At 57.3% G+C, this 19,143-nt stretch overlaps 1 protein-coding gene and 1 long non-coding RNA gene across 6 annotated transcripts; one reads left to right on the forward strand and one right to left on the reverse strand.

The window, feature by feature from the left end:
• Positions 1-1,036: 1,036 nt before the first annotated feature.
• Positions 1,037-5,951, reverse strand: LOC134728766 (uncharacterized). The gene is made up of 3 exons (XR_010109557.1): positions 5,817-5,951; positions 2,180-2,360; positions 1,037-1,308 (listed from the first exon to the last, which is right to left on the reverse strand). It is a non-coding gene; the product is annotated as an uncharacterized LOC134728766 (long non-coding RNA).
• CAPN10 (calpain 10) lies at positions 2,397-18,839 on the forward strand. 5 transcript variants are annotated; one of them, XM_055109296.2, is made up of 12 exons: positions 2,397-6,661; positions 8,911-9,042; positions 10,361-10,557; positions 11,479-11,696; positions 13,449-13,590; positions 14,230-14,396; positions 14,743-15,023; positions 16,037-16,239; positions 16,416-16,677; positions 17,623-17,822; positions 18,087-18,132; positions 18,386-18,839. In XM_055109296.2, the coding sequence occupies exons 1-12, from the start codon at positions 6,479-6,481 to the stop codon at positions 18,413-18,415; spliced, it is 2,061 nt and encodes a 686-aa protein (XP_054965271.1). In that variant the 5' UTR covers positions 2,397-6,478; the 3' UTR covers positions 18,416-18,839. The 5 variants fall into 5 exon arrangements, with proteins under 5 accessions (XP_054965271.1, XP_054965272.1, XP_063451697.1 ...); XM_055109297.2 differs by having other exon boundaries at positions 2,397-6,641; XM_063595627.1 differs by having other exon boundaries at positions 18,087-18,839.
• The last annotated feature ends 304 nt before the right edge of the window (positions 18,840-19,143 follow it).

The raw sequence follows: 19,143 nt of genomic DNA on the forward strand, positions 1-19,143 counted from the left end.
TGGCAGGTCGCACGTTTTATCAGCACAGCACCCCTCTCCTAGCGGCCAGCTTCTCTATTAGGCCACGTTATGCTCCAGCCACACAACTATGAAGCGCAGACGTCTCACACAACAAAGCTTTCTCACGCTGCAGGCCCACCTCAGGCTGGCAGGGGAAGGGGGGATTCTCTTCAATGTGACCACTCTCGGACCTGTACCGATGAACAGAGATCTCAAATGTTTCCAGACACCTTGCCAGGGATAAGAGAGCTGTTGAGGGGCTCACACTGGCAGTGGAAGTTCTAAGGGGCCTACAACCACAGGGGCTGCAACCCCACCACATGCACAAAAGCGGGGGCAGATGGCAAACAGCACTAATGACAACGACGGAGCTGAGGCCAGAATGTGAGAGAGATCTGCATTTTGGGGATTAGGGCCTAGTCAGGCAGGCAGGAGATGATGTTCAAAAAGGGAAAAGAAGCGTGATGAAAGACTGGTTTCTACAGAGATAGATTAGAAAGCTGAAGCCTGAGAAAACAGTGAAGGAGACCCATGCAAATTTCTAGGCCCTGGAGGTCCAAATAAGGTTTTCTAAGTCCCTCAGGCCATGACAGGTTCAGTCCAGACTTGTCTCCCAGAGTGTTTCTCTGCCATCCCTACTCTAACTGGGACTTATTGGTGGTGTTTCTCTCCTAAGGCCAGATGCTTTGCACAGAACATTAGGAAACTCCAGATGTAAAGGTAAGGCACAACTGAGAATCACCTGCCCAGGGCAGCAACACAGTGTGAAGGAAAACAGGCCACTCAACCCAAACTTACACCTGAGACAGAGGCAACAGAAAAATCAGAAAAGGACTTTAGAACACATATAATCAAAATCTCAGACCTAAAGACGACTTTTGAAATAAACCATAACATATGAAGAGGCACTTATGAAACAAGAACAGGTAGTTTATAAAAAAGAACCAGTCAGAGACCCTGGAAATTTTTAAAAAAGCAATTACTAAAATAAAAAATGAAAACTCAGTCAACAGTGCTCTGGTTTGAATGTTCCCTCCAAAATTCATGTTGAAATTTAATTACCACTGTGATGGTATTAAGAGGTGGAACCATTAAGAAGCGATTAGGCCATGAGGGTTCTGCCTTCATGAATGCATTAATGTCATTATCAGAGTGGGTTCGTTATCATGAGCATGTGTTGTAAAAATGAATTTAGCTGTCTCTTGCTGTGTGTCCTCTTGCTCTTCCATCTTCCCCCATGGAATGGTGTGGCAAGAAGGCCTTTACCAGATGCCAGCCCCTCGCCCTTGGACTTCCCAGCCTCCAGAACTGTAAGAAATACATTTATTTTCATTATAAATTACCCAGTCCGTGGTATTGTTATAGGAACAGAAAATGCACTTGGGGAATCCTCATTCTCAACATTGCCTGCATTCTACCCTCCAGGGGTCCCCTCCATGGCCCTTCATCTGCCCCCACCCCGCAACTCAGCCTCATTTCTTCAGCCATTTTCTCCCCCACATCTCTCTTCCCTTCCCATCAGACCTTCACATCCTGCAAGCTATGCCACCTCAACTAGCCATGCCCTCAGGGCTCTTACTCAAGCACCCACCAAGATGTTTTTCCTAACAAAGACTGTCCTTTTACTAAGAGGAATCTGATGTCAGCTGTTAGTCTCCGCTCCCCCCCACCCCCCATCTCTCGGAATAATCACCTGGTCAGACAGAAGCCCAAGAGCACGGACATGCCAGCTAAAGGTGGAGCTTGGCAAGGGTGTCCACAGAGTGGCCAGGCCCAGCACAGATCCGAGGGGCTTTTAACAGGCACAGGCAGAGTGCTAAGGAGATCACTACCACCCACCCACCCATCCAGCCAGGCCCAGATAAACCTCTCCTTGTTCCAAATGAATGAGCAAACAGAAAAATTCCAGTGTGGAGGGAATACAACACCCACAATGCAGAAAATAGCCCACATCCAAAATATGCTCCCCTCAGATAACTTGTCAACTGTGCAAACTATCTGCATAATCCTCACAATAAAGTTGAAGAACACAAAACCACTTCATACAAAGAGTTAGGAAAAAAATTCCTATAAGGAGGAGCATGTACCATATTTATTCCCACTCTGTTTACTAAGCATGTATTATAACGAGAAAAAAAGCTCAATCTAAAATATTGCCAACAAAGAATCCATTCCTCACGTTGCAGTGAATGAAGCGGGCTGAGGTCAGCCTCCTTTTATGCTGGCTGCCCCAACTCTAAGGAGTTGATGCGTCCTACTGTGAACGGCGGAGGATGAGGTGATGCGTCCTACTGTGAACGGCGGAGGATGAGGTGATGCGTCCTACTGTGAACGGCGGAGGATGTCCAGGTTCCTGGCGTCTTAAATAAAGAATTGCACAAAACACACACAGAGAGCAAAGAAGGAATGAAGGGATTTATTGAAAATGAAAGTACACTCCACAGCGTGGGGGTGGGCCCGAGCATAGGAGCACAAAAGCCCGGTTACAGAACTTCTGAGAGTTTAAATACCCTCTAGGTGATTCCATTGGTTACTTGGGGCACACGTTATGTAGATGGAGAGGATGAAGTTACAAAGTCATTTGCTTGGCCTATGCCCTATGGAGAAGGTATTTCCTGTCATAACTGAAGTGTGAATCAGCCTATGTTCCCTGCACCCAGACCCTATTTTCCTGCCTCCTACCTACAGCTGTGTGGTCCTGAGCTGTCACCTCTTCCCTTTGAAGCTCAGGTTCCTCATCGGTAAAATGAGGCAGAAATACTCACTGCTGAGATGTGTGAGGATCGCACAAACTCAGTGTCTCAACATGTTGTACGTGTGTTTTGGCCCTCTGAGCCCTTGAGGGCTGCCCCAGGTGGAACCCTCTTCACTTTTCTTGGAGAACTGACCATGGGTTGCAGCAAAGCCTAAAATGGTTCCTGTTTCAGCCCTGCCTGGGAAGATTCAGCTGGAACCTTCAGGCTAGGAAAAGGGAGAAGGACCCTACCGCCACTGTGCCCGACCTGAGACAAATCCACAGAAAAGCAATCCTTGCTAACTCTGGGCAGTATGTGGACAAGATGCTAATTTTTAATCTCTGCATCTCCATGAGAATGCAAGGACCAGCACAGTGAAGTGCCCAATGATTGCCCCCTGAACAAACGGAGATGTCAAGTTCAGAAAAAATCCTGGCTGAGGAAGACAGGGAACATTCCCTTGAAAAACAAGGGCAGTCATCCAGACAGAGCAAGAGGAGTGGCAGGATGAGAAGAGGCAGACAGGGTTGATTCCACAGGGCTCCTCCTCAACACCCATGAACCTGAGAAGTGGTCAGATGCGTTTCAGGCCACTGGCCAGCAGTGGGGTCATGGCGGGAACTAGTCCCACCTGAAGGACTCTCATCTCCCTACAATCCCCAAACACTGAGGCATGGGGATGCTCTTCCCTCCTTGAAGTGAGGGCCCCGAGGCTCTCATACTTTAATTACAGTACTTCAGACCAAGAGCCTGCAGTTGAGGAGGCCAGGGTCATGAATCAGCTGCCCCCCAAACTCCTTATCTCACCAACCCAAGCTGCTTACAACCCCTCCAGATATCCCAGGAGCCGGGGGGAATGTCATTCTTCAGGGCTGAGGGAACATCTTTGCACCCTGGGGTAGCGGATGGGACCACAGGGCATGTGGAATGTCTTAGTCTGTTTCACGCTGCTATACCTGAAGTTGGGTTTGTTTTATTTATTTATTTATTTATTTAGAGACGGAGTCTCGCTCTGTCGGCCAGGCTGGAGTGCAGTGGTGCGATCTGGGCTCACTGCAAGCTCCGCCTCCTGGGTTCACACCATTCTCCTGCCTCAATCAGCGTCCCGAGTAGCTGGGACTACAGGTGCCCGCCACCACACCTGGCTAATTTTTTTGTTTCTTTTTTTTTTTTCAGTAGAGATGGGGTTTCACCGTGTTAGCCAAGATGGTCTCGATCTGACCTCGTGATCCGCCCGCCTCGGCCTCCCAAAGTGCTGGGATTACAGGCGTGAGCCACTGCGCCCAGCCAAGGTTGGGGAATTTATTTTTTAAAAAAAGCAAAACAGGTTTATTTGGCTCAAAATTCTGGTGGAAATTTCAAGATTGGGCAGCTGCACCTGGTGAGGGCCTCATGCTACTTCAACTCAAGGCAGCAAGTAGAAGGGGAGAGGCATGCACAAAGAGATTACGTGGCCATATGGCGAGAGAGGAAGCAAGAGACAACCGCAGGAAGGCTGACTCTCTAACCAGCTCTCATGGGAACTCACCCCTCCACAAAGGACACTAACCTATCCATGAGGGATCCACCCCTATTACCCAAACTCCTCCTACTAGGCACCACCTCCTAACACTGCCTCATTGAGGCTCAAATTTCAATACCATTTTGGGCAGGGGCAGACCACATGCAAATCACAGCATGGGGTAATAGTGGGGGCAGGTTGACACAGGGCTGCTGCCTACCCAGCACCAGCTGTCTCTTGGCCCCTTCCAGATCCTGGCAATCTGGCTACGGGCATGGGCCCAGCCTTGGACACAGATGTGGCCACAGGAAGCTGTTAGCTCTCCAGATCTGATCAGCCTGGGAGGGCGGCACAACAAAGGCTCCCAAAGGAGAGTCGGGATCCTCGGCCAGCCTCAGCTCTGCTACCCACCCATATGTGCCCAGGACAGGAAAGATATGTGTTTCTTACTCCTCCGGGACTCCTAGGTGAAGCTGAGACCAGGCTCTTCTTGAGTCCTCTCAGCTATGGTGCAACCACCAGCCTAGCAAGGAATCAGAAACATCTTCCGGAAGAGTCAGCACCATAGAGGGTGCTGAATGGGCAATGAAGCATCCCGGAGATGAAACATCTGGGCAGTGAGGCATCCCACAGGTGTTGGGCTATGCAGTCACTCCCTTTCTCAGACGGAGGCAAGTACATAAGCACTCTGGGCCCCTAATCAGGGGCCTGGGGCCAGGTGGGATGAAAACAGCAGTGTCCTGCCGCCTGAACAACTGCTACTCACGCAGGCCCCACCTGGCCTCTCAGAGGGAGGAACCTGGGACTCCTGAACCAGATTCAGTTTCTCCTTCAACAGCCGGGACTTTTCACTCCTGACTGCAGAAAAACAGCTTCAATGTGACCATCCTTGATAGTCCGAGGCTGAGTAAAATGGCCTGAGGAGGCAAAATCTGAAAAGCTCTATTAGGTGGCAAACTGCTGTCACTGGAAGAGTTGAGGCCCCCTTCTCCTAGCCTGCCTGACCGCCTTCATTCCTGGGAATGGAACAGGTTCTTGGGGCAAGGGTGAATCCTCGAGCAGGTCCCAGGATCACTATCCTCACCTCCCCGCGGCACTGAATGGCTATAGCTATAAATGTGCGTCCACGGGGTCACTGTCCAGCCACCAGGACCAGGTGCCTGGCCATCTGGGGAATCGGAAAACGCTCAGCGGGATGCTCTGGCCACCTCCCCTGCCCCCAGTTAAGATGTAGAGCGTTCAACCTAAAATGCCTAGAAACAAAGCCCAGGCCCGGGAAGGTCGAACGAGTGCGACGCCGCTCCCTCAAGCTCTTCCCTCGGAGCCGTCTCATTTCCCAAAACTCCCAAACACATCACAGAGAGAGGTGTTGAGCCAGGTGGTCACTCCCTTTTCCAGAACCACAGCAAGAAGTGGAGCCTGCTAGGCTCCTAACGAAGGCCCTGGGGCCCGGTGGGATGAAAAGCCCTATTAGGTAGCAAACAGGTGTCACTAGAGAGGTTGAGGCCCCCTTCTCCCCTGCCTGACGACGACGGCGGCAGGCACTCTACCGGCGCCGGACAGCTCGCAACTTGCCTTACCAAGCGTAAATCTCGGTTCCTCCCAACTAACCGCGGCCACGGCCTCCGCAGCAGAGCGCCGGAAGCAGAGACGCGTTTCGGGAGGAAGGTGCATGCTGGGAGCGGCGGCGCATGCTGGGAGCGGCGGCGCATGCTGGGAGCTGTAGTCGGCGGCGCATGCTGGGAGCTGTAGTCTGCGACGCAACTCGGCCGAGGTGGCTCCCTGGTCCCTGAAGCTCCCAGAGCCCGCGTGTTCAGGCGGTCCCGACACCCCGGCCCGAGCCTCACCGGCTGGAGGACTGAACGCCTGCCGGCCCTCCGGGTATATAGCCCTGGGCTCCGCCGCCCCCGGAAGGAAAAAATACAGTGCGGGCCGCCGCCTGGCCCTGAAAGAGCGGAGCTCGGGAGCCCCGCCCCCTGGGCCTCCGACGTCCGTGGCGCTTTCCGTCGCGCGAGTGCGATTGGGCCACCCTGTCACGTGACCCGAGACCCCACGCCCGGTTGGCTGCCGCCTGGTTACCAATGGGAGACTAGCGGGCCGGCGTACTGGCCTGGTCCAGCACCTGCAGGGCCTTCGGGCTTGGAGGGCTGGGCCGGGCGGGGAACGGGCGGGGCGGGCCGGAGGCGGCGGCGGCTGACTCGCCTTCTCTCCGGGGCTGCGACCCCGAGGCAACCGGCTGCAGATGGGAGCCCGCGGAGCCGAGGATGCGGGCGGGCCGGGGCGCGACGCCGGCGAGGGAGCTGTTCCGGGACACCGCCTTCCCCGCCGCGGACTCCTCGCTCTTCTGCGACTTGTCTACGCCGCTGGCCCAGTTCCGCGAGGACATCACGTGGAGGCGGCCCCAGGTGGGGCCGTGTGGGGTGCGGTGGGTGCCGTTTCTGGTTTCTGAGATCTCCGCTCCTCGCAGGGAGCGGGGCGGGGTGGGCGGCCAGGGTAGCTCCGAACGCAGGGTCCGCCGTTGTTCTCCTCGGAAGTGGGCGCCCGGCCCCCTCTTTTCGTACCTCCTTCATACCCCCGCCCAGAACGAGCAGGACTCGGCGCTACCCCAAGGACGCTAAACTAGGTCGTGGCCTCCGCCTGCGAGAGCTCCAGTTCCAGAGGCTCAGAGCGCTGCGAGAGGCGTTTTAACAGAGCCCCAAACCCCGCCCCACCTGTTTGCTTTCGGCCTGAGGAGCGTTTGTGTCTGCTCCTCCCGGCAGACAGGGCCGCTCGTGCCCCTCTGAAGTGGCTAGGCCGAGCCCACAAAGCAAAGCGTGATAGAATTTCAGTTTTGGATTTTGTGCACCTGCGTTTCCAGTTGTAACACCTAAAAATGGCACCTCCAAGGGATGCCCTGGCCGAGTGCTGTGTTCATATTTTTAGAAATGGTTTATGTGCTGAATAAGAATGCCCAGGGAGCAACCTTGCCCTAAGTGGATGCGGTCTTAGCGGAGACAACTGATGGCCGCCAGTCTTCGAACAGAGCTGGAACTTCTGGGCTCTGGTGACTGAGATGGCTTTGACAGGCCACCTGGTTTCCTTGGACAACACTGAAGGGCCTGGGAGGAGGCAAGGGTCAGACCATGTAGAGCCTTGTCATTGGAATTTGGGTTTTATTTTGTTAAAAGATTGATTTTAGGTGCAGCTGGAGGCCACTAGAGGGTTTTGGTAGAGGAGTGATTCTCTTGGATGTGTGTTTTTACAAGCTCACTCTTGCTGCTGGGAGGGAAGTGGGTTGTCGGGGCAAGAATGCAAGGGTCCATTGTAGTGGTCCTGGAGAAAGATGAAGGGGCTCAGATTAGCTTGACGACTGTTAGGATGTGGGTTTGGAGTAGATTGGTTTGAGACATACCTTGCAGCGGGATCGAGAGGCCATAGTGACTGATTGAAATAGAGGGTGAGGATAGTGGAGGGATCAACATGCCTTCTGGGTTTCTGGCCTGAACAGGTGGGTGGATGGTGGTCCTGGGACAGAGCCTGGGGGTGACCTAGAGTTGGGCTTTGCTCTCACGTCTTCAGGTGGAGCTGTCCTGGAGGCAGGTGGATACAGAGCAGGGATAGGCTAGAGACATTCTTCTGGGAGGCGGAGCATATTAGATGGTTTACAGTCCACAGCCTGGGAGAGTGTCTCGGGGGAGTATCAGTAAAGAAGAAGCGGGCCTTGGGGCTGAGCCTTGAGGAACCCTAACATTTCTTGGGGTCAGGCAGGTGCCCTGACAGACTTGAGAAGCAGCAGGCAGTGAGGGAGAGGACACCCGGGGAGCATGCGGCCTCACAGAAGCTGAGTGGGGACCACCTCAGGGGCAGCAGATGGCTGTTCTGCTGTTGTGAATGCTGCTGAGTAGTTGGGGAAGAGAGTTGGGACCAAGAGAAGCCCAGTGGGTTTGATAACATAGAGGTGACAGCGACATTGATCGAGGCAGTTTAGGGGCCATGATTGGCTCGGAAGCTAGAAGAGCCTGCGTGGAGAGTGAATGGGAAGCAGGCAGTGGGCATGGCAGCTCTTTCAAGAGCTGTAATGAAGAGAAGCCTGAAGGGGACTATGGTGCTGAGGGATAATGTCTTAAAGAACATGGGGGTGGGATTCTGCCCGGGGAGCTGGAAGGGAAGGAGTTGTGAGAGGAGCCCAGGCTCTGAGGGCAGGAGAGAGGGTCAGGTCCAGAAGCAGGAGGCAAGGTCGAAGCTCAGAGGGGTGGGCAAGGGCAGTGTGGATGTTTTGAGTAGACGGGGAGAAAGGGGAAGGTATATGATAGTTAGGGGATGTGGGAAATGGAGCCTGCTAGAGAAACAGTAAGATTTCCAGCAGGATGGAGGACACATTTGAGATTTACCAGCATGAGTAAAAAGTGAAACTTTTCGAAGCCAACATTTAGCTGTTTTGAGAAGGAGCTTGCTAGAGTTTGGGATTTTTCCAGTAAGGAAGGAAGGCACCCCAGAATTAAGCTGGACAGAGGCATTTGAAGCCAGGAGCTGAAGGACACCCGCTGCAGGAAACCACCTTCCTGTCCCTTTTTGGGTAACACTGATGATCGGAAAAGCTCCACCCCAACTCCTGTCATCTAGAGCCTTGGGTTCTTAGTTTGAAGGATTCCACCGCAGGCATGATCTAACTCTGGACAACTTTCTGTATCTCAGGAGATTTGTGCCACACCCCGGCTGTTTCCAGATGACCCACGGGAAGGGCAGGTGAAGCAGGGGCTGCTGGGGGATTGCTGGTTCCTGTGTGCCTGCGCCGCGCTGCAGAAGAGCAGGCACCTCCTGGACCAGGTGCGGGGCCCCTTCCCTGTGTTTGTCCTGGAGCTGGTTTCTTTTTGCGTTTCTCCAGCCTGCTGAGTACCAGGAGCCCTTGCGAAAGCAGAATCTCCTGCTGTGTTGGGGGAAGGCAGGAGAGTTCCAAGGCAGAGGCTGAGGACTGCACTCTGTCCCTCTGCTGCAGGAGGGGGTGCCTTGGCCTCGCCAGAAGGCTCCATCAGGGAGGTTCGCCCTGCTCTGTGCTCTCCTGACCCCCGGACTCCATGGAGTCAGATCACCACATTTAGAATAAAGAGACAAATGTGCCAGCTCACAGGAGGACGGGGCTGGCTGGCAGCCTCTGCCTCAGATCTCTCCTCAGCTAGCTCGCTGGTTTTCTTACAGGTTTTGAATATAAGTTTGCAAAAAGTTATTAAACCTGTTTCTGTGGGTAGACAGATACTCTGGGAGGAGAAGGCCTTCTCAGGTTTTCCTTACCTGGGAGTGTTCACCGTTTTATGCTTGGCTTGTTGCTAAGTGTTGCTGATTAATGCAGCGGCGTCGACAGTGTGATCTCATTCAGAGTTTCACTCATGTCCCAGGCCCCATGGTAAGCGTGTCACAGTCACTGGCTTTCAGATGCATGGTCTTACCAGCTTTGACTTTTTTTTTTAAACGAGAGTGCTAAAATCACTGCCATTGTGTTTCTGGCCGTAAAGTGGCAGAGCCAGGACCGCATCAGGCGCCTGGTGCCCAGCCTGCACTCCCCTGATGCTGGGTCAGAATGCTTACCCCTGAAGGAGCCCTGCGGTGGACGCCGTGGGTGCAAGCCCAGTGTCGGGGTGCCAGGCTCCCAGCAGCAGGAGGGGCTGCTGTTCCTGTGGTGACGTGTTGCTTGCAGCCAGCTCAGTTAAGAACTGGGTCACTCATGCCCTTGAATGTCACATTTGTTTTGGCTTCAGGTCAGATGCTTTTAGTGAGGGCAGCAGAGTGTGTCCCGGGATATGTGGCTCCCTCGGTGTGGTCCTCAAGTTTTGCAATGAGAGGTCTGTTAATTTCATGTGGGTGATGCAGCCCTGTGCAGGCGCCGACATCCAGGTGTGCCGTAGAGTTCTCTGCGACATCCAGGTGTGCCGTAGAGTTCTCTGCGACATCCAGGTGTGCCGTAGAGTTCTCTGCGACATCCAGGTGTGCCGTAGAGTTCTCTGCGACATCCAGGTGTGCCGTAGAGTTCTCTGCAGACCGCGGTGCCTGTGGAGCACTCAGCTGTGGCCACACCGCGGCCTGGACACTGGAGTAGCGCTGTGTGGTGCTTATGTCACGCTCGCCTTTTGCTTCTCCCTGTGCATGGCAGGTCATTCCTCCGGGACAGCCGAGCTGGGCCGACCAGGAGTACCGGGGCTCCTTCACCTGTCGCATTTGGCAGTTTGGACGCTGGGTGGAGGTGACCACAGATGACCGCCTGCCGTGCCTTGCAGGGAGACTCTGTTTCTCCCGCTGCCAGAGGGAGGATGTGTTCTGGCTCCCCTTACTGGAAAAGGTCTACGCCAAGTGCGTGTGCTGGGGGCTGAAGGGCCTGGCCTGGGGCAAGTGGGAGCTGCCACTACCATGGGCTGCCCCAGGAGGGTCTCTGCTCACTCTGGGCTGCAGAGCCCCCATCAGTTCTGAGGGTCTGGCAGCTCGTTCTGTGAGTCAGGCTGACTGGCCAGGTGCAGAGATTCTTCTTTTGGGCCTGTGGTTTGCCCACTCCCTGCTTTCCCTTCCCTTGTTCCAAAGCCCAGCGTGGAGTCGTTCTCCACAGAGAACATGTGTGCCGTCCTCCTTATTTTATCGGCCCCAGCAAGAAAGATGCTTCTTTATATTTGTTGTGGAATGGTTGGGACAGGCAGACTCATTGTGTAGTCGTTGGAGAGGAATGAGGCTACCCCAGCATACCAACACTTGTGTATCACGGTGCTTGCTGGCTCAGGGGACCAGGACCCTCACCATGAGTCATAATTGAATAGCCTTCCCTCTTAGAATGCATTTGTCTTCTTGCCAAAGGCAACTGGACTGACAGGCAGGCAGGGAAGCTGGTGAACATGGGAAGCCTGGCTGGTGACATCAGTGCCCAGTGAGCCCTTCCATCCCAAGGGCTGTTTTAGGAAAAGCAGGGTTGGAGCTTGAGAGCCAAGGGATGTGGGCATCCATAGCTTCCACGCCTCCTGCCCTGCTCCTGTGCCCACACCGGAGGCCAGAGAGTTTCTGTGTGTGGGCAGAGGACTGCAGGGCGCTCACGCTTGCTGCGAAGTAAGGCGTTTGAAGGTGAGGCTAAGCCTTGACTTGGCGAGGATGAGGAAGAAGGCAGAGGGGAGTAAAGAGGTGGGATTGAGGCAGCGGTTGGACGATTTGGGGTGCTACAGACCATGGGAATCAGAGAGGGGGCCATGCTCAATGCCAGAGGCTCACTCCCATGGTGATTGTGTCCCCTAGGGTCCATGGGTCCTACGAGCACCTGTGGGCAGGGCAGGTGGCGGATGCCCTGGTGGACCTGACCGGCGGCCTGGCAGAAAGATGGAACCTGAAGGGCGTAGCAGGAAGCGGAGGCCAGCAGGACAGGCCGGGCCGCTGGGAGCACAGGACTTGTCGGCAGCTGCTCCACCTGAAGGACCAGTGTCTGATCAGCTGCTGCGTGCTCAGCCCCAGAGCAGGTGAGGCACGTGGCCAGCATGGGAGGGCTGCAGCCAGCGTGCCCCCCACTGCCAGGCCTCAGGCACACTGTAGCTTTTTATGTGACTGGCTACACAGCCCTGTCAGGACTAAGTGGGAAGAAGTAAGCTTGTTCTCAAGGGTGGTGTCCTCAGTTTGTGACCTTCCCCTACTGTCCTCTTCCAGAGGGATGTGGCCCTTCTCTCCCCTGACCAGTCCTTTCCACTAGTGCGAGGCAGGAAGAGGTGGCACCGAGTCAAAGCCCACTGTCTGTGCCATCCCTGGCCCAGCTGGCAACCTGGCAAAATCAAAACCTGTTTTTTATTTTAGTGATAGATACATTCGTTAAAAACAGTTTGTTTCCAAAAAATTAAAGGGGCCAGGTATGGTGGCTCACACCTGTAATCCCAAAACTTTGGGAGGCTGAGGTGGGAATATCGCTGGAGCCCAGGAGTTCAAGAGACCCGCCTGGGCAACAGGCAAGATCTCATCTCTACAAAAAATGAAGGAAAAAATCACTTAGATGGAACCACATGTGACTTTGGAGTGCGCTCTCAGTTTTCCGTGAGCACGCACGGTTTACACGTTCCCTTCTGCACCGCTTCTCACACTGCCACACACGCGCTGTCAAATGTTCGCCCCATGAGCAGGTTTGCCACAGTCTCTTAGTCATTCCCCTGATGTTGGATATTAAGATCTCTCTGGTTTTATATAATTATAAGCAGTATCAGTGAACATCTTTATCATTTTTTTCATACTTAGGATTATTTTTAAAATATTGGTTGAAGAATATGAATATCACAGTAAACTGAAACAAGTTGTCATAGGCCTTGGTCTGGGTCCCCCATAAGCAGACCCTGAGATGAGGTTCAGGAGCACGTTGAGGGGTTCAGATTGCCTGGAGGGCGTGTACTCCCCGCCAGCCCCGCCAGGGTGCCAGGAAGGACGCTGGCCTCAGAGCCTCCCACCTGGGAGTGAGGGCGCTGGCCTCGTGGGCATTAGCTCGGGGAGCTGTTGGTTTTGGGTGCTCCAGGGTGGGGTAGCGCTAAGTCCTAGCACTTCAGGCTTTAGAGGAAGCCCCCAGGCAGAGAGATATGGCAGCTGGCACTGACTGGAGGTGCACTGGAGCCTGCTGAGGTGGCAAGGGGCCGCGGCGTGGGCGAGACTGAAGTCCTTCCAGGAGACCCTCCTCTCTAGACGGTTGCCCCGCCACAGATGCGGCCTTCCTCTCTGTGTGGCTCTTTCTTTTCTATGCCCATCTGTCTCAAGGTCTCTGGCCAGGTGGAGCTGTTGCCCCCCTGGGCCTCCATGCCTCCAGTGGGCTTCTAGCCAGGGCGCTATCTGAATGTCCTACCTCTAGCAGGCTTTGCCAAGAGAAACACTCTCTAGATTCCTGGCAGTTGCAGATGCATCTGTGTGGCATGTTTGAGAACTGGTGCTGTGCCAGGCATCGTGCACAGACGGGTACGGACGATGACTGAGGCCTAGAGAAGGGGATGACTTACCCAGCACCAGACCTGGATGGCAGCCGAGTCAGGCCCCGCGTGCTTGCTCCTGGAGATGCTCCTGAGCTGATGGGTCACAGCTGCTAAGAAAGGAGCTCTCGTGGTCCATGGGGATCTGGGGTCTCCTGTGTAGCCATAGTGGGGTGGGCTGGAGCATCTCCAGAGGAGGAGGCAGAGGCCTGTGTGTCCTTGTCAGTTTGGGACTCCATGATGCCCTTCCTGCCTGTGCCCGCGCCATTCCTCATGCAGGTGCCCGGGAGCTGGGGGAGTTCCATGCCTTCATTGTCTCGGACCTGCGGGAGCTCCAGGGTCAGGCGGGCCAGTGCATCCTGCTGCTGCGGATCCAGAACCCCTGGGGCCGGCGGTGCTGGCAGGGGCTCTGGAGAGAGGGGTGAGTGCTGGGGCCTGGACCATGCTGCTGTCGGGTGGGGGACCCAGTGCCAGTCTGGCCTGTGTCCTGGTCACCTTCAGCTGTCAGGACCGTACTTGGCTGTCTCCAGCAAGGCCCCTGAGCCCCTGCTCTTGTGACACCATGCTTGTCTTGGCTCCAGACAATCCTTGTGAGGCCTGGGACCAAGGTGGCCATTGGGCCTGGGGTTTCAATAGGGCAGACATCATCACGGGCTCGGGCAGCAGTCCTGGGAAGACGCATCCAGAGGCGAGAAGTTCCTCTGGGAAAAGAGAGGGCTCCAGGGTGGCCGCTGCCAGAAGGCCCTGTGCTGCAGAGCTGCTTCGGGTGTGGGAGGGGCTGCCGAGCTGCCTCGGGTGTGGGAGGGGCTGCAGAGCTGCCTCGGGTGTGGGAGGGGCTGCCGAGCTGCCTCGGGTGTGGGAGGGGCTGCCGAGCTGCCTCGGGTGTGGGAGGGGCTGCAGAGCTGCCTCGGGTGTGGGAGGGGCTGTAGAGCTGGGGCACGGGGGCGCTGGCAGGAACTCAGGGCTCTCTGGGTCCCCTCCAGGCTTCCCCCTAGCCTGCCGGTGAGTTGACGCTACCAGTTCTCGGGAGGGGCTTCTGCTGAGATGAGGTTTCTTCCAGGGGTGAAGGGTGGAGCCAGGTAGATGCAGCGGTAGCATCTGAGCTCCTGTCCCAGCTCCAGGAAGGGGAGTTCTGGGTGGAGGAGGAAGAGTTCCTCAGGGAGTTTGACGAGCTCACCGTTGGCTACCCGGTCACGGAGGCCGGCCGCCTGCAGAGCCTCTACACAGGTAGTGCCCCGAGGGGCTGTGCTGGGCATGTGCTCTGCCTGCCGAAGTGAGGCGGCTGGGCAGGTGCCTGGGTTCCCCCTGCCCAGGCCCAGTTTGCTTCTCTTCAGCGTGGAGAGATGATTCTGTCCCAGGAGCCGGGAGGAGGGTGATGATTCTGTCCCAGGAGCCGGGAGGAGGGTGATGATTCTGTCCCAGGAGCTGGGAGGAGGGTGGGCTTGTGGGAGGGGCTGGCTCTGTCTGTGGCGGTAGCTGCTGCTTAGACCCTGCCAGGGTTCATGAGGCCACCGTGGTGGGAGGCCAGCGAGGAGCCGTGTCCCACAGCTGATGCCTGGTGTTTTCTCACTAGAGAGGCTGCTCTGCCATACGCGGGCGCTGCCTGGGGCCTGGGTCAAGGGCCAGTCAGCAGGAGGCTGCCGGAACAACAGCGGCTTTCCCAGCAACCCCAAATTCTGGCTGCGAGTCTCAGAACCGAGTGAGGTGTACATTGCCGTCCTGCAGAGATCCAGGCCGCACGCGGCGGACTGGGCAGGCCGGGCCCGGGCACTGGTGGGTGACAGTCATACTTCGTGGAGCCCAGCGAGCATCCCGGGCAAGCACTACCAGGCTGTGGGTCTGCACCTCTGGAAGGTAACTCAGCCCCGTCTGGCTCATGCTCGGTTCAGCAGGTGGTGTGGAGGTCCATGGAGGTCCGGGTTCTAGGACTGGCTCTGCCGGGACACATGTGACTCTGCCGCGGGCCCCACCAGTCTCCCCACTCCTTGGGCTGTTGCACGGGGTTGACGTCTGCTGGTGCTCCCAGACCTGGCTCTGACCTGAGACTGCAGGTCTTTCTGCCTTGCCGTGTGCCTCATTGGCGAAAGGAAAGCAACAGAGTCTGCAGCCAGGGCAGGACCCGCAGGAGGGGCCTGGGCCCAGGGGCTCCTGGCAGCGCCGTGCCTTTCTGAGGCAAGGAGGTAGAGCCAGCGGCTGAGGACCTGTCAAGGCCAGTCCCAGCTCTGCAGCTTGCTGTGTGACCTGGCCCACATCCTCTCCCTGCCTCCCTCAGTCTCTTCCCCTGCAAGACGGGGTCCTGACACGGATCTCATGGGATTGCTCTGAGGCCCAGGCAGTCCCAGGCTCAACCACTGGTTCACAAAGTGTGTTGTTTCCTGGAAGAACAGATGGGGGCGCCTGAGGGCAGAGGGCCTGAGTGTGGGTCGAGGATATGCCGGCTGCTTGCTCAGGGGCTGGGTTTTCATCTTGTGTGTCTTGACAGGGTGTGACACTTGGCACCACACTGTTCCCTGTCCCTTCATGGATGTGGCCCACATGATGTTCCTTTCCTCTTGCAAAAGAAGTTGCTGGAAGGCCCACTGTCCAGCAGCCCCCAGGTTGCCTGGGCCACGGTGCCTTTGTGGGTCCAGCTACAAGGAGGACTTGCAGGCTCGTGTCTGGGACAGATACTGGCCCCAGGGCCAAGTGAAGCCCGGGATTGGTGGGCATCTCTAGCTGGTCCCTGAGAGAGGGTGGAGGGTGCTGACAGGCCTTGGCGCTTTCATCTGTCAACTCCAGAGGCCCTTGTGCTTGCAGCAGGGAGGCCAAGGCCAGGGCGTCTGACCCCGGCCGCTCCTCCACACTGAGCTTCCTGCACGTGCTCACAGGTGGAGAAGCGGCGGGTCAATCTGCCTAGGGTCCTGTCCATGCCCCCCGTGGCTGGCACCGCGTGCCACGCATACGACCGGGAGGTCCACCTGCGTTGTGAGCTCTCACCGGGCTACTACCTGGCTGTCCCCAGCACCTTCCTGAAGGACGCGCCAGGGGAGTTTCTGCTCCGAGTCTTCTCTACCGGGCGAGTCTCCCTTAGGTGAGAGGAACCGCGCAGTGCTGCTGGCTCTCCGAGGCTGCAGCCCCTGGAGGACCACAGGCCCTTCCAAGGCAGGATTTGGGCACTTTCCCTCTGTGGTTGGCAGGTGTCCATGTGGGAACTGAGGCCACCGGGAACCTGCTGCCAGCGCCCTCCCATGTTTGTCTTCTTGGCAGCGCCATCAGGGCAGTGGCCAAGAACACCGCCCCCGGGGCAGCCCTGCCTGCGGGGGAGTGGGGGACCGTGCAGCTACGGGGTTCTTGGAGAGTCGGCCAGACGGCGGGGGGCAGCAGGAACTTTGCCTCATACCCCACCAACCCCTGCTTCCCCTTCTCGGTCCCCGAGGGCCCTGGCCCCCGCTGCGTCCGCATCACTCTGCATCAGCACTGCCGGCCCAGTGACACCGAGTTCCACCCCATCGGCTTCCATATCTTCCAGGCAAGCTCCTTGCCCCAGGGAGGGAGGGGGAGCAGAAGGGGCCCTCAGAGAATTTGCATCTTGGCCTCCATTGTCCCAACAGAGGGCTCTGGGCTCAGTCACTTGGGCTCCCCCTGCCCTTCGAGGCGCTGCCTAGAACCCGCACAGGGCCCTCTCCCATCTCCATCCTCACAGAGGCAAGGCCAAAGATGGCCTCTGGAAGGGCCGGGGGCCTGGGAGGTGGGCAGGGCTGACCCAGGCAGGGCAGGTTTCCAGAGGAGGTGGTGAGTGGGGAGGAAGGGAGAAGTTTGGAGAGGACAGGAGGCCGAGGTTGAGACCAGCGGGGGTGGGTCGAGCCCTGGCTTGGGAACGCAGGGGGCTGATGGACTCAGGAGTGAGAGGAGGGGAGGCCCAGGCTGGCTGGCCACAGCAGCCCCTCGGGTGTGAGGAAGTCCACAGTCATTGAGCTCAGCCAGCAGCCCCTTGTCCACTTACCCTGACTCAGAATGACTGTGTCCCAAGGTTCATTCTTTGCAGACATGTGTCCCCTGGAATGCGGGGGCCCTGACGAGGAAGGCACTGCAACCCTCGGTTCACAGTGGGCTGCCTGGGGACCCCTGGACCCTTGCTGTTTGCCCTGGGCCACCGGCTCAGGTCCCCTAGAGCTCTGAGGAAAACATATGCCAGGGCCAGTGGGAGCCCTTGGGGTGGGCTGGGCAGTCACAGGTGTTAAAGCCCCTGATGATGCAACAGGCCTCCAGGCGGGGGCCCCACTGCCGGCACCTTCTGGCAAGGGTGGCCAGGCCTTGGTGAGGAGGCGAGTCCAGTGTCCAGGCCTGGCAGCCCCTCCTCAGAGAAGGGGCTGTGTGTGACTCAAGAGGGCCAAGGGCATCCGAGCAGATGGCCCTGGGCTGGGCTCCCTACCCCAAGGCTGGCCCCCTCAGTCTGAGCCCGCACTTTCCTCAGGTCCCAGAGGGTGGAAGGAGCCAGGACGCACCCCCACTGCTGCTGCAGGAGCCACTGCTGAGCTGCGTGCCACATCGCTACGCCCAGGAGGTGAGCCGGCTCTGCCTCCTGCCTGCGGGCACCTACAAGGTTGTGCCCTCCACCTACCTGCCGGACACAGAGGGGGCCTTCACAGTGACCATCGCAACCAGGATTGACAGGTGGGGCTCTGGGACTTGGGGGCGGCCAGCTGGAGGCTGGGGTGCTGGAGTCTTAGTGCTCGCCCATCCCCCCACATCTCCTGCCTGCCCCTCACCCTCAAGCCCCTACCTGTCCTGGCAGACCAGGGCTGTCCTGCCTGCCTGGGGACCCTTCCTTGCTGGTCTGAGCCTGGAAGGAGAGTCTAGTGGGAGGTGGGCCAGGAGCACACAGCCCCTCAGGTGACAAGTGCAGTCTGGGAGCGCTGATCTGGTGTCTCTCCACAGGCCATCCATTCACAGCCAGGAGATGCTGGGCCAGTTCCTCCAAGAGGTGTGTATGCAGCCCCGCCAGCCCGGCTCACCTGCCTGGGGCTGCCTGGTGGCCTAGGGTCTACCTGCAACCTCAGGCAGGTGGTTTCTGCCTGGGACGTGAGGTGCCCTTGACTCTTCCTGTGAGAGCCCCGGGCGGTGCCTTGAAGGGCAGGGGGAGCTGAGGCTGCGTCCCATTCCCTGGCTGCACTCGGGGTGGGGTGTGAGAAGGGGCGAGTGCCACCGCTGCCCGGGCCCCCCATCTGTCCTTGCAGGTCTCCGTCATGGCAGTGATGAAAACCTAACAGGGTGGCCCCCTGTGCCAGCCCAGGTGACTGGAGCCCAAGGGCCTGACAGGTTCCCAGCAGCTGGGCCGGCCAGCCTTGCACTGTGGGGGCTGGTCCTGAGTCTTGGCCTGCCTCCCAGCCCTGCCAGGGGGCTGCGGCCTAGGGGTCCACGGGAAGCCTCCGTCAGGAGAGACGCAGCCCTGAGGGCGAGCTGGTGCTGCAAGGAAGGGTGGGAAGCTTGGTGGCTTCTGTTGCGCCACTGAGACGGCAGAGACCCCAGGATCTCAGAGCTTCCCAGGATCCCTCCTAGATCCTCTGCTGACTCCATATGAAGGTCTCACACCCAGAGGGTAGGGCAGCAGATCTTCTTTATAACTATTTATTGTTCGAATCACTTTTAGGATGTAACTTTATAAATAAACATGAGCGCTGAGGATTTGCAGATCAGTCTTGCTCCAAGTAGCTCCAGGCTGTGCCTGCTCTTGCTGAGCAGGCTGTGGGGAGGGCTGGGTGCCTGCCATGATGGTGAGGATGAGGATGGCCTCTGGAGGGGCTGGGGGCCTGGGAGGTGGGCAGAGCCAACCCAGGCAGGGCAGGTTTCAGGGGGAGATGGTGAGTGGGGAGGAGGGGAGAAGTTTGGAGGGGCGGGCACAGGGCATGCCCCAGGCCAGGGGGCTGAGGTTGAGGCTGACCGGGGCAGGTCAAGCCCTGGCCTTGGGGGACACAGACTGATAGACTGGGGAGTG

This window comes from Pan paniscus, chromosome 13 (genome assembly GCF_029289425.2).
Source record: "Pan paniscus chromosome 13, NHGRI_mPanPan1-v2.0_pri, whole genome shotgun sequence".
NCBI classification, from domain to species: Eukaryota; Metazoa; Chordata; class Mammalia; order Primates; family Hominidae; genus Pan; species Pan paniscus.